The sequence below is a fragment of the Tachysurus fulvidraco genome, chromosome 20 (assembly GCF_022655615.1).
Source record: "Tachysurus fulvidraco isolate hzauxx_2018 chromosome 20, HZAU_PFXX_2.0, whole genome shotgun sequence".
Lineage (NCBI taxonomy): Eukaryota > Metazoa > Chordata > Actinopteri > Siluriformes > Bagridae > Tachysurus > Tachysurus fulvidraco.
Window position 1 is genome coordinate 21,549,651 of NC_062537.1, and position 13,813 is coordinate 21,563,463.

The 13,813-nt window shown below is 40.1% G+C and overlaps 1 protein-coding gene across 1 annotated transcript; it reads left to right on the forward strand.

The window, feature by feature from the left end:
• The first annotated feature begins 1,897 nt into the window (after positions 1-1,897).
• mamdc2b (MAM domain containing 2b) lies at positions 1,898-13,361 on the forward strand. Its single transcript, XM_027162380.2, has 14 exons — positions 1,898-2,100; positions 2,214-2,318; positions 3,036-3,286; positions 4,296-4,380; positions 4,865-4,978; positions 5,990-6,273; positions 6,655-6,748; positions 6,843-6,989; positions 7,880-8,145; positions 9,393-9,489; positions 10,615-10,770; positions 10,910-11,169; positions 11,261-11,345; positions 11,501-13,361. Exons 1-14 carry the CDS (start codon positions 2,049-2,051, stop codon positions 11,512-11,514), a joined length of 2,010 nt encoding a protein of 669 aa, XP_027018181.1. The 5' UTR covers positions 1,898-2,048; the 3' UTR covers positions 11,515-13,361.
• Positions 13,362-13,813: the final 452 nt, after the last annotated feature.

Genomic DNA, 13,813 nt, shown 5'->3' on the forward strand with positions numbered 1-13,813 from the left:
TACACACAAACACAAACACACACATACACACAAACACATACACACACATACATACATATACACACACACAAACACACACACACACACACACACACACACACACACACACACACACACACACACACACACAGCCATTAAAAATACCACATAGGGCCACAATAGCGACCTCTACAGGAACGACGGTGTCAGCGTTCAAGTGTTTCCATGGTAATATAAAAGCTGAGTGTAGGATTGTGGGTAATGTAGTCATCCTCATGGACTCAGACACACCCTGTTTCCTAGCTGTATAATACACTGTGTAAGGTGTGTGTTTGTGTGTGTTTGTGTTTAGTTTTTTATATTTCTCATAGCGTAAAATATCCCACAATGCACTGCTGCAGGCTAAAGTCCAATTCAATTCAGTTTTATTTGTACAGCGCTTATTACAATAGACATTGTCTCAAAGCAGCTTTAAAATAAACATAGAACAAAAGATTAATATAAAGAATAATATAAAGATATATAATAATACAAAATTCTAGATTAATATTAGATATATATAAATGTGTATGTATTTATCCCCAATGAACAAGTGATGGTAAAGGAAGGAACCTTGAGAGGAACCAGACTCAAAGGGGAACCTCATCCTCATCTGGCCGACACTGGGGGTGTGATTATATAACCTCATCCTCATCTGGGTGACACTGGGGATGTGATTATATAACCTCATCCTCATCTGGGTGACACTGGGGGTGTGATTATATAACCTCATCCTCATCTGGGTGACACTGGGGGTGTGATTATATAACCTCATCCTCATCTGGGTGACACTGGGGGTGTGATTATATAACCTCATCCTCATCTGGGTGACACTGGGGGTGTGATTATATAACCTCATCCTCATCTGGGTGACACTGGGGGTGTGATTATATAACCTCATCCTCATCTGGGTGACACTGGGTGTGTGATTATATATATACAGTCTGATAAATGTTGTAGTGATGTCAAAGATCACATGGAGTTCACGTCTCCTCTTTAGTATCACAGAGTCTAACTGGTAGATCTGTAGATACCTCAGGATCCTCACAGGGTCGCCCTCATCTCAGTGGAGGTCAAAACAGATTCTTCATATCATGGAAGACGATCTGATCTGGTACAGTATCTGGATGCCTCAGGCATTTTATTATTTACACCAAAATAATTGCAAACACTACCTGATATAATTACAGTAATATCTCACTGTAAAATGTGTAAAGGTAACAGAACGTAAACATTACTGTGTTTGTGATTGTTGTTTAATGTGAAGCTCAGTAGTCTTTGTGAAGATTCGAGAATGTTCTTCATGGTGAAGACATCTGGAGCAAAGCTGTTAATCATTTTCAGATTCTTCAGTATGAAGTGATGCTTCAGTCGGACCTACACCCGGCTCTTCGTGTCCTAATCTACACAGATTATTAATGTTCATACATCTAGTGATATCCAGAGGTTCTGCATTTTCCTTCCCAGTTCATCATTCACAGATTGTTTCTGATTCTGCATACACATGGACGTAGCTATTAAAATACTATTTAAATACTGAATTATCCCCAAAACATTGTAAATTAAATTAAAGAAGTGTTTAAAAACTGAAACTGAACAAGAAATAAAAGAAAAAAACAATGAGATTGATTTACCATGGAACTGGTTTTAATCTGGACCTGGTTTATGTTTATACTTCCAAAGGCATCTTTCTCTCTCTCTCTCTCTCTCTCTCTCTCTCTCTCTCTCTCTCTCTCTCTCTCTCTCTCTCTCTCTCTCTAGCTCTCTCTCTCTCTCTCTTTAGCTCTCTCTCTTCCTCTCTCACTCTCTCTCTTTAGCTCTCTCTCTCTCTCTCTCTCTCTCTCTCTCTCTCTCTCTCTCTCTCTCTCACTCTCTAGCTCTGTTTTGGATCCTCACTTCATTCCTGTACTCTGTTTTTCTGGCAGACAGATAAAACAGACAGACAGACGTCTGCCATCTGAAGACCAGCTCAGTTTAGGAGAAGTTGCATCAGTTTCCCTCTGAAGTCAAGACTGAACACATGCTGGAGAATGGAGCTCTTACCTCAGGAGAAGATTCTCTACGTCTTCTTCAGCATTCTTGGTGTGTTCAAAATTTAAAACATGTTTATGAGGAAAAAACCTGATGACTGATTATCTGATGTCTGATTATCTGATGTCTGATTATCTGATGTCTGATTATCTGATCTGTTACAGCAACGACTGGAGGAAAGATATTACCAGGTTCATGTAGTTTTCAGGAGACGATGTGTGACTACACAGCAGACCCAGCTTTCCTCAGCTGGAACCTCAACCCTAAAGGTACAGAAAGATCTGAACATGAAAATGATTTTACGATGAGCTACAGACTAGAAACCACAAAGACAACAAGTGTCATGATTCTGCAAATGATTAGATTATTAGAAATGCATCAGATTCATCAGATAAAATAGTGCACCAAAGTCCATCACATGCACAACATGTCGAATCTAATCTAATCTAATCTAATCTAATCTAACATGTCTTTTGTACATCTGGAGAACATAAAAACAACAACATTTTGGATTAAATATTTCAGGTTTGTTCTTATGGAATATTGGCATCAGACACATTTATCTGCTGCTTCTGGTTTGTCTGCTTCTCTTTTTGCTTATTTAGAAAAGAACAGAAATATGATGTAGACATGTTCTTCTGTATATGAGCTGTTCTTCTGTAGACATGTTCTTCTGTAGACATGTTCTTCTGTAGACATGTTCTTCTGTAGACATGATCTTCTGTAGACATGATCTTCTGTATACGAGCTGTTCTTCTGTAGACATGTTCTTCTGTAGACATGTTCTTCTGTAGACATGTTCTTCTGTAGACATGATCTTCTGTATATGAGCTGTTCTTCTGTAGACATGTTCTTCTGTAGACATGATCTTCTGTATACGTGCTGTTCTTCTGTATACGTGCTGTTCTTCTGTAGACGTGCTTCTGTCTTGTTCTGCAGTTCTGCAGTTGTCTCGTTGATTCAGTGCCCTTCTCTTTCCCTCGTAGATCATTTCATCACGCTGGATGCGAACTCGCAGGGCGACGGGAACAAGGCAGTTCTGTTGGGTCCTGATGTGGAGCTGCAGGATTGGAGCTGTCTTCGACTCGTCTACCAGATCGCTGGCACCGGCTCACTTCAGGTTCTCACTCGGTCAGAGGGAGAGAATTTTGACCACATGCTCTGGTCATCCAGCAGATCCTCTGATAACTGGATCATCACTACCATAGACCTGCAGAATTCCACTGAAGCGTACAAGGTGAGAGATGTGAGAAGAAGAGCTGGTAATCATCTACACAGTGGATCAGCTAAAGTGTTGGATTAAAGAAAAGTACCAGCATGAAGCTCATGTTTATTATGTCATAGTTTATTTATTATGTCAGTGTAGTGGTCATGTAGCAGGTCACAGATTTATTTTATCTCTGAGCGAATTAATGAGGAGCTGGAGGCAAAAAACCCTTTTTTATATCAGCTATACTGACTTTATATATACTGACTTTATATATACTGACTTTACTCTGACACACTGTGTGTGTGTGTGTGTGTGTGTGTGTGTGTGTATGTATGTGTGTGTGTGTGTTTGTGTGTGTGTGTGTGTGTGTGTGTGTGTGTGTGTATGTATGTGTGTGTGTGTGTGTGTGTGTGTGTGTGTTTGTGTGTGTGTTTGTGTGTGTGTGGGTTGTGGTGTGTGTTGTGTGTTGTGTGTGTATGTGTGTGTGTGTGTGTGTGTGCGTGTGTGTGTGTATGTATACACGTGTGGGTGTGTATGTGGGTGTTGTTGTTGTGTGTGTGTTGTGTGTGGGTGTGTGTGTGTGTGTGTATGTGCCTGTGTGTGTGTGTGTGTGTTTGTGTGTGTGTGGGTTTGGTGTGTGATGTGTGTGTATGGTGGGTGTGTGTGTGTGGTTGTGTATGTGTGTGTGTTGTGTTAATGTAGTGTATGTGTTGTGTATGTATGTGTGTGTTTGTGTGCTGTCTGTGTGATGTGTGTGTGTATGTGTGTGTTGTGTGTGGTGTGTGGTTGGTTGTGTCTTCGTTATGTGTTTGTGTATGTATTGTGTTGTGTGTGTGGTTATGTGTGTGTGATGTATGTGTGTGGTATGTGATGTTGTGTTGTGTGTGTGTGGTGTGGTATGTGTGTGTGGTGTTGTGTGGTTTGGTGTGGTTTGTGTGTGTGTGTTTGTGTGTGTGTGTGTGTGTGTGTGTGTGTGTGTGTGTGTGTGTGTGTGTGTGTGTGTGTATGTATGTGTGTGTGTGTGTGTTTGCTGTAGATAGTGATTGAGGGTGGACGAGGCTCAGCTGAAGGCAGCAGTGTGTCCATCTTTGAGGTCAACATTTCAGATAAATACTGCATCGGTCAGTGACATAAACACACACTAACTCAAACACACACATGCACACACATACAAAATCACACACACACACACACACACACACACACACACACACACACACACACACATACACACACACACTCACACAACATTTAAAGTATTAACGCCGACTGAACTGAACAGAAGGAGCCGTAGATGTTTCCTCACGTCCACTTTTACACTCTTATAAAATAATGTTAGTGTTAAATGGAACATTAATATTAGTCACTGGATAATAAGCAGTGTTGAGTGTTTAGTAAACACTCCTAAGTGAGATGTTTCAGGCTTCTAGAGATGATTTCTACCTTTCTACTCTTCTTAACTTCTCCTAACACACGCTGAAGTGTGTATAAGAGGTTCTAATTTGTTCTTTAGCGCCTTTTGGAGACGAACAGCGATTAAAGCTTCGCTCTCAACAAAAGCCCAGATTTATAACAACGTTAAACAATCGAAGTTTTTCTCCCCAGAGTGTGATTTTGAGGAGTCTCACCTGTGTGGCTATGCGAGTCATTGGAGTGGAAATGTGAACTGGTACGTGGGGAGAGGATCTCCGAACAACCCTGCACTCAGTGACGGCCCCGGTACGCCCTGTACATCCACCCTGGTCTGGTTTCCTCTTTACATCTCCATACAAACTACAGAGTTTTCATGCTGCAGCCACCTGAACTCCACACTGAGCTGTATACATGTTTATTGCCCGGTGGTCACCCTGCCAGGGATTAATCTGCATGGCCAGTGTCTCATGGGGTTGTTGTGTATGAAGCCACCCAGAGACTGTCATGTCTTCTTCTGTACCAATGTTGTGTCAGTCAGCTGTATGTTCTGGTCTTTATCAGTAATCAGGTCTGTGCTGAACTCATAGTTTACGATGACCCATTAGTTCCTCAGGAGCTCTTAGCTGCACTGTTATAAACTGTCGTAGAAAGGTCATTAATTACACTTACACTATTTACTGTAGAGTGTCACCCAGATGGGGATGAGGTTCACTTCTGAGTCTGGTTCCTCTCAAGGTTCCTCATATCATCTCAGGGAGGTTTTCCTCGCCACCGTCGCCTCAGTCTTGCTCATTAGGGACAGGGACAGATATATAATATTTAAAATTTTAAGTTAATCTTTTTTAAATTAATTTTAAACTTTAATTGTATATATTAATTAATTATTTTTTATCCTTATTTTTTCTTCTTCTCATTATTATTATATATTTATTTCTTTTTCTCTATCTTCTGTTTCTATACTTCTGTAAAGCTGCTTCGAGACGACGGGAATGGGAAACATAAAGTGCTATAGAAATAAATTGAATTGAATTGAACTTCACAGGAACTACACAAGACTTTAATAAATGTTTATTATGTATAAGGAAGGAGTTTGTCATTTTTGTCAGAGAATATTTAAAGTCTCTGTTCTGTTGAAAACATTTTGTGTAACGAATCATTTTCCCGTATTATGTTTCATTTGTACAACAACGTGTCTTTGTCTTGTGGATGTTTTGTGTTTTGAATATTGTGCATGATAAATAAGAGACATTGTCATCATATGAAAGATTATATTTCATTACATTACAGTCACATCCTGTTCTTCTGTAATCTGACCAGGTCATTACATGTATGTGGATTCGATCCACTCCAGGACTCTGAAGGAAGTGGCCACACTGGTGTCACCCATGACTTCTGTGCCCATGTCGGGCTGTTTGAGTTTTCAGTACCAGCAGGACCACGCTGAGGGTCACATGTTCTCGGTGTACAGCAGGGACCATGTGGGGCAGTACAGTGAGCTGTGGAGTGCAGACCTGCCTGAGAGCAACCAGGTTGAGCAGGAAGCCAAAACCCAAGTGTGGATTCCTGTACAAGTGACCCTGAGTGCCCCCTACCCCCTACAGGTAAGTCACACAGACAATGACCTCTAATATTTAAAACCATACACCGGGACGATTGGTGGAGCGTACTGTCATCCTCTAGCTGCTGATGATCTGTTTGCTAGCTTCAGTAAACGATACACAACATAATCATGCAAATATTATTTTCATTTCAATGTCCTGGATAAAGAGTTTATCTTCTATTATTGATGTTCAACTGGAAAACTGATCAGAAGGAACTAAAGCACCATAAGATCCATCACCTGCACACTTTTGTTCAGTATCTCAGTAACTAGCTGGCATAGTATTTGTTTTTATATAAATATATATGTGTGTGTGTGTGTGTGTGTGTGTGTGTGTGTGTGTGTGTGTGTGTGTGTGTGTGTGTGTGTGTACTCTCTGTAGGTGGTATTTGAAGTTTCCTTTAACAGTCCTAGAGGAGGTCGTGTGCTGCTGGATGATGTTGTGTTTACTCCTGAGTCGTGCTCTGCAGGAACAGGTGCTTTAGATCATCAACCTAACACCAACATCTCACGCTGATCTTCATGTTTCTGATTAAATATGTTTTATTTGTTTTGTGTTTATTTGTTCAGAACCCGTGTTTAACCCCTCAGTGGCAGACTGTGACTTTGAGCTGGGTTTTTGTCACCACACACAGAACACGACAGAAAGTGAAATGTGGAGGCGAGTCTCAGTGCGGCCCAATGTGTACCGGGAGGGAGACCACACGACTGGGAGAGGTGTAGGAACACACACACACACACACACACACACACACACACACACACACACACACGCTCACACACACACACATCCACATACATACACATGTACACACACACACACACACACACACACACCCACATACACACACATGCACATACACACACACACACACACACACACACACACGCTCACACACACACACACACACATCCACATACATACACATGTACACACACACACACACACACACATCCACATACACACACATGCACATACACACACACACACACACACACATCCACATACACACACATGCACATATATACACACACTCACACACACAAACACTTATCCACATGCACATACACACACATATCCACATGCACATGCACATACACACACACATGCACATACACACACATAAACATGCTCATACACACATACACATACACATACACATACACAAACACATACACACACATACACACACATACACATACACAAACACACACACACATACACACACACACTGCAAGTACACAAGATTTTCCTGAAATGTTAAATGTGAAGTTTTGACCTTGCTGTAACTTTTTTTTTAAACTCAGATATGAGCCTCGCTGTAACGTTGGTTTCTCTGATTAAACTTCTCACTTTGTGGCAGGTTTAAACAGAAAGGTCTAGTTATATTAACTTAGTAAATAATTTTAATTCTCATGATATTAAAAATGATCATAGTTCTTGTGTTAACTTATATCAGAGCCATAGTCTGTAATAAACAGCTTATGTTCCATACATTACACTCAGTATGTGTGATAAAGTGAAGAAGATCTTTTCTGCACACACTGAATTATTCCTGTAATGATATGGAATTAAATTGATTTAAAATATGGGGGAAATTTCACAGGTTGGTTCCTGTTGGTGAGTTCACGCTTCATCATGCAGTCTGGCTCCATCAGTCGACTGTTCGGACCGTTTCTGCCCAGGAACCAGAAGTTCTGCCTGAGGTTCTTCTACTCTCTCAGAGGATTCAGTAAATCTGAGCAGACTTTAGCAGTCTATCTGTACAACAACACCACACGGAAACACAGTCGAGTCTGGAGCTCGAGTGACAGGACGAGAGATGTGTGGATCTACGTGGAGCTCAGTATCCAGACTCAGAACAACAGTCAGGTAATAACACCTTTTAACCTCGCTTTGTTTGAGAAAATTACTTTGTGTGGTGAACATTTTTGATCTTCTTGTGTTATTTACATCTCTGGTGTTTATAATGATTTATAATCTCACTCTCTGTGTTTAAAATGATTTATAATCCCACTCTTAGTGTTTATAATGATTTATAATCCCACTCAGTGTTTATAATGATTTATAATCCCACTCTATGTGTTTATAATGATTTATAATCCCACTCTATGTGTTTATAATGATTTATAATCCCACTCTCAGTGTTTATAATGATTTATAATCCCACTCTCCGTGTTTATAATGATGTATAATCCCACTCTCAGTGTTTATAATGATTTATAATCACACTCTCCGTGTTTATAATGATTTATAATCCCACTCTCAGTGTTTATAATGATTTATAATCCCACTCTCTTGTGTTTATAATGATTTATAATCCCACTCTCAGTGTTTATAATGATTTATAATCCCACTCTCAGTGTTTATAATGATTTATAATCCCACTCTCTTGTGTTTATAATGATTTATAATCCCACTCTCTGTGTTTATAATGATTTATAATCCCACTCTCAGTGTTCAAAATGATTTATAATCCCACTCTCAGTGTTTATAATGATTTATAATCCCACTCTCTGTGTTTATAATGATATATAATCCCACTTTCTGTGTTTATAATGATAATAGTTTCAGAGTTTTTCCTAGTTAATGTTGCCTCAGATACATTTAAATGTAAGTTTTTAACTTTGTTATTTTTATTTAGACTTTTTAGATTTTTGTAAAGCTGCTTTGAGACCACTTTTAAAAGGGCTTTAAAAAAAGCTGAATTAAATGAATTATTTTACTTTGTATTAATGTTCTAGAAAACAGACTAATATTACAAACAGAAATAGTAATTAATTAATTATAATAAGTTCAGAGGACCTTTGTGATTCCTCTTCCTCCGTAATCCTTTATTTATTTCTCTCAGAGCTTAGATTGTGTTTTTGAACTCAGACAGATCAAACCAAAAGACATCTGTCATCACTTACTTCACATCTGGCAGCAAAATATGACTTCATGTGTCTTCCACATCTCGAGGCAGGATGTGGGAAAGAGAAAATGTCTACAAACAACTGCACTGAGTCACAGATAAAAGTTTTATACACACTCAGAAACTCACTGTATGTGTTTTCACATAGAAAGTGCCTCTGATTTATTTATGCTTTATTTATATTTATCTGGCTTTATCTTACAAGGTGATGTTTGCAAGTACATGTAAAAGTTTTTGGAACTGTGGGTCTGCTGCTCTTGATGACATCAGCCTCCGTCCTGGGGACTGTGAGCTCCCAGCAGGTACAGCAGCCTTCTGATCCACTCAGTAGGGTTAGGGGTAGTGTAAGGGGTAGGGGTAGGGGAAAGTATAGGGGTAGGGGTAGAGGCAGGGGAAGGTATGGGGTAGAGGCAGGGGAATGTATGGGGTAGGGGCAGGGGAAGGTATAGGGGTAGGGGTAGAGGAAGGTGTAGGGGTAAGGGAAGGTATAGGGGTAGGGGTAGAGGCAGGGGAAGGTATGGGGTAGGGGTACGGGCAGGGGAAGGTATAGGGGTAGAGGCAGGGGAATGTATGGGGTAGGGGTACGGGCGGGGGAAGGTATAGGGGTAGGGGCAGGGGAAGGTATAGGGTTAGGGGTAGAGGCAGGGGAAGGTATAGGGTAGGGGTACGGGCAGAGGAAGGTATAGGGGTAGGGGTACGGGCAGAGGAAAGTATAGGGGTAGGGGCAGGGGAAGGTATGGGGTAGGGGCAGGGGAAGGTATAGGGGTAGGAGAAGGTGTAGGGGCAGGGGAAGGTATATGGGTAGGGGAAGGTATAGGGCTAGGGGCAGGGGAAGGTACAGGGGTAGGGGCAGGGGAAGGTATAGGGTAGGGGCAGGGGAAGGTATAGGGGTAGGAGAAGGTGTAGGGGCAGGGGAAGGTATAAGGGTAGGGGAAGGTATAGGGGTAGGGGCAGGGGAAGGTATAGGGGTAGGGGCAGGGGAAGGTGTAGGGGTAGGGGCAGGGGAAGGTGTAGGGGTAGGGGTAGGGGAAGGTATAGGGGTAGGGGCAGGGGAAGGTGTAGGGGCAGGGGAAGGTGTAGTTGTAGGGGTAGGGGCAGTGCAAGCATTCTTATCTTTGCTTTCTTCATTCATATGAAATCCAACAGAACCTGATCATATCACTTCACTGTTGGAGTTTGTACAAATGTTAAGGTTCTTTTTCTTTAAAGTCATTTTAATAAATATCGAATAACAAATAGACTCCCAAGATGAACGACCCGATCGGTTGAAATAAAAATAAAATTCACTGAAGTGAGATTGCGTGTATTTGTATAAATAAAATTATTTAAAAGAAAAAGTGATGAGTAAAACATATTATTTTGTCACAACAGGTGTGTAAAATGTTTTGTCCTCAGTGTACTGATGAAGTTGGTATGTTCTGGTCCAGGTTCTACTTTGTCGCTTCCTTCACTCTGTGACTTTGAGAAGGGATTTTGTGGCTTCACTCAGGAAAAAAAGTCTGATGTTTCAGACTGGGTTTTGATCAGAGGACCAACACCAACCTCCTACACTGGGCCTAAAGCAGACCACACAACTGGAGTGGGTTTGTTCCTCTTCTTTCTCACTGACTGGATGAAGGAACATGATTGTGATGTTCAGTGTCTCCGAAACATGTGATTCGCCGTGCAGTTAAAACTCCTTCATTTTCACTCACTCACATTTCGCTTTATGTTACCTTTAAGGTCATTATTTGTATATCGAGGCCTCCCTGATGCTGCCAGGTCATAGTGCTCGCCTCCTGTCCCGCCCCCTTCGTGGTTCTAGAGCAGCTCAGTGCCTGTCCTTCTTCTACCACATGTACGGATCTGGAACAGGTTCTCTAAGAGTTCTGTTGCATTCTGAGCATGAGGATGGAGACATGGTGCTGTGGGAAATGAGTGGAGCACAGAGCATCTCTTGGATGAAAGCATCAGTGACCTATCAGTGTGACCATCACCACCAGGTAAGTGAAGGAACCCAGAACTCATCTGAATGTGCCTACAGTTGTTATTTTAGATATTTTAGACAAATGTTTTTTTGTTTTTTTTTTTCAGATTGTATTTGAAGCCACCCGAGGGCCGTCGATACTGAGTGACACTGCGATCGATGACATTACATTTCAAAAGGGACCGTGTACAGGTACCTCACATACATTATTATATTACATTATTATATATATACAGTATGTGTGTATTAGTGTCACTGACTAAATACATTACAACGAGTAACTGAACAATAATATGAGAATTAATATTAATATAATAATATTCTTTGTCTCTCTGCTTACTTCACAGATGGTGGACCGTGACCCCTTTCACCTTTCTGTTAGTCAGATCTGGATAAAATGATATTCAGCAAGCGAAGAAATAAACATAGACATTTCATTAAATAAGCTTTATTAGGTTTAGCATTAAAACACCTTTTCCAGGTGATAATCTCTCATGCCTGTTTTTATTCACTTTGTGATTTCAGTGTTGTGTCTTCAGATGATGTCACACTGTATGAGATCCTGTGGAATCAGCTCTGTAGTGAACTCTCTAACAGTCGGTGTGAAAGTGTGTGTGAGATTATACACTGATCAACATTCTCAGATGATTCTCAATCTGCTATTAAAGACAGATAACTGGCTCAGATTAACCTGATGTGTACACACTGACCCAGGAGATGTACATCATTCTTACACGAGTGTCAGAGCAGAACTCACACGCTGAGAGCTCACAAGTTTACGTTCACACATCTACTTTGCTTTATTTTTTGATGTAAATAATTTCAGCAAACTTTAACAAGATTTTTTTATTCTAAAGGCAATTTCCAGACTTTATGTAACTATAAATGCAAACAAATAAATAAATAAATTCATAAATGTCATGCAGGTAATAATAGTTCATCAATATGCAGTTGCAGTTTCAAATCTTTGGGGGAGAATTGTGGTGTGATTGACAGGTCAATGGTTGACAGGTCAGTGTTTGATTGACAGGTCAGTGTTTGATTGACAGATCAGTGTTTGATTGATAGGTCAGTGTTTGATTGACAGGTCAGTGTTTGATTGACAGGTCAGTGTTTGATTGACAGGCCAGTGTTTGACAGGTCAGTGTTTGACAGGTGAGTGTTTGACAGGTCTACTTTGCTGGCAGCAGAATTAAAATGCAAATTTGTTTTATTTAAAAGAAAGAAGATTAACTTAAAAGTAATGGTGTTAGAAATTGGTGAAGTTGTAGGTTGTTGTAACTAAAAGATATAAAAATATACACTCTCGCATTTAAGTTAGAATTAATGTCTCAAATTACGGAAATGGAAATACAAATACATTTAATAAAATTCATATTTCATGGTTTTTGTCTAACCTTCTTGTAATTTCTGTCTTTACTTCACCAATTGTGTATTTTTATTAGATATTTTGACATTAGCTAATAAACTGATGATTGCATATAAATGTTGGCAGTCACATGGACTTATTGTGTATGTTGATGTAGAGAATAATGATCAGCTTTGTGTGATGGAGAGAGGGACATTAACTCTACTGCACTGGGACTTTATATAAATCATTATACACAACGGGAGCCATAAATGTGAGTGTATTTTAGAATTGTATTCATTTCACACTTCTCTGTAATGGTGTGTAAATCTTTTACAGAACAAACATCTATTTTAGGTGTAATTTTAGAATTCCAGACCTGAGATTGGATCTGATCTAACTGTAGTGAACTTTAAACATATCTAACTTTATGAACTGAAATTGCAGCACAACAACAAGGAGAGCGGACCATAACAATTAGCTTTGAACACTTAGCTTAGCAACAAACTAATCAGCTAACATTGGTGATAACGCTGTGATTTTTACCTCTTAAAAATGATTGTGTGGTCAATAATCATAGTGTGACTATAGGTTATAGATCTGAAGCTAAAACTGCAATAAAACCCATTTAGAAGTAGAGGAGAGGAACATTAAACTGTTCAGCATGTGATTTATTTTCCAACAGAACTTCATAAATGTTGAAGGATCTGGTAGAAGACAACACCGGGCTGATGAGCTGAAGTGGAGGAGGTAGTTTTTGGTCTTTAAGTTGCAGCTACACATAGAAGGCAGTATAACTTATTACAGATCCAGAGACACCCCTGGGGTGGGAATTAGACATTATACTGTATAGAGTTCATATATAGAATAAAATAAAATCAGATCAGAAATGTGTTCTAATGTGTAATCATTTTTTTTTCATGACTTGTGTAGTGTGTTTATGACCCTGTCTGTAGTGTGTTTATGACCCTGTCTGTAGTGTGTTTATGACCCTGTCTGTAGTGTGTTTATAACGCCGTATGTAGTGTGTTTATGACCCTGTCTGTAGTGTGTTTATAACGCCGTCTGTAGTGTGTTTATGACCCGGTCTGTAGTGTGTTTATGACCCGGTCTGTAGTGTGTTTATAACGCCGTCTGTAGTGTGTTTATGACCCCATCTGTAGTGCGTTTATGACCCGGTCTGAGGTATGTTTATGACCCCGTCTGTAGTGTGTTTATGACCCGGTCTGTAGTGTGTTTATGAACCGGTCTGAGGTATGTTTATGATCCAGTCTGTAGTGTATTTATAACCCAGTCTGTAGTGTGTTTATGA

Excerpts from the sequence above, each read along its gene's own strand:
- mamdc2b (XM_027162380.2), top strand. The coding sequence starts at position 2,049 with ATGGAGCTCTTACCTCAGGAGAAGATTCTCTACGTCTTCTTCAGCATT. Across the intron at positions 3,287-4,295 it reads ATTCCACTGAAGCGTACAAG|ATAGTGATTGAGGGTGGACG; the intron begins GTGAGAGATGTG and ends TGTTTGCTGTAG. Across the intron at positions 10,771-10,909 it reads AGACCACACAACTGGAGTGG|GTCATTATTTGTATATCGAG; the intron begins GTTTGTTCCTCT and ends GTTACCTTTAAG.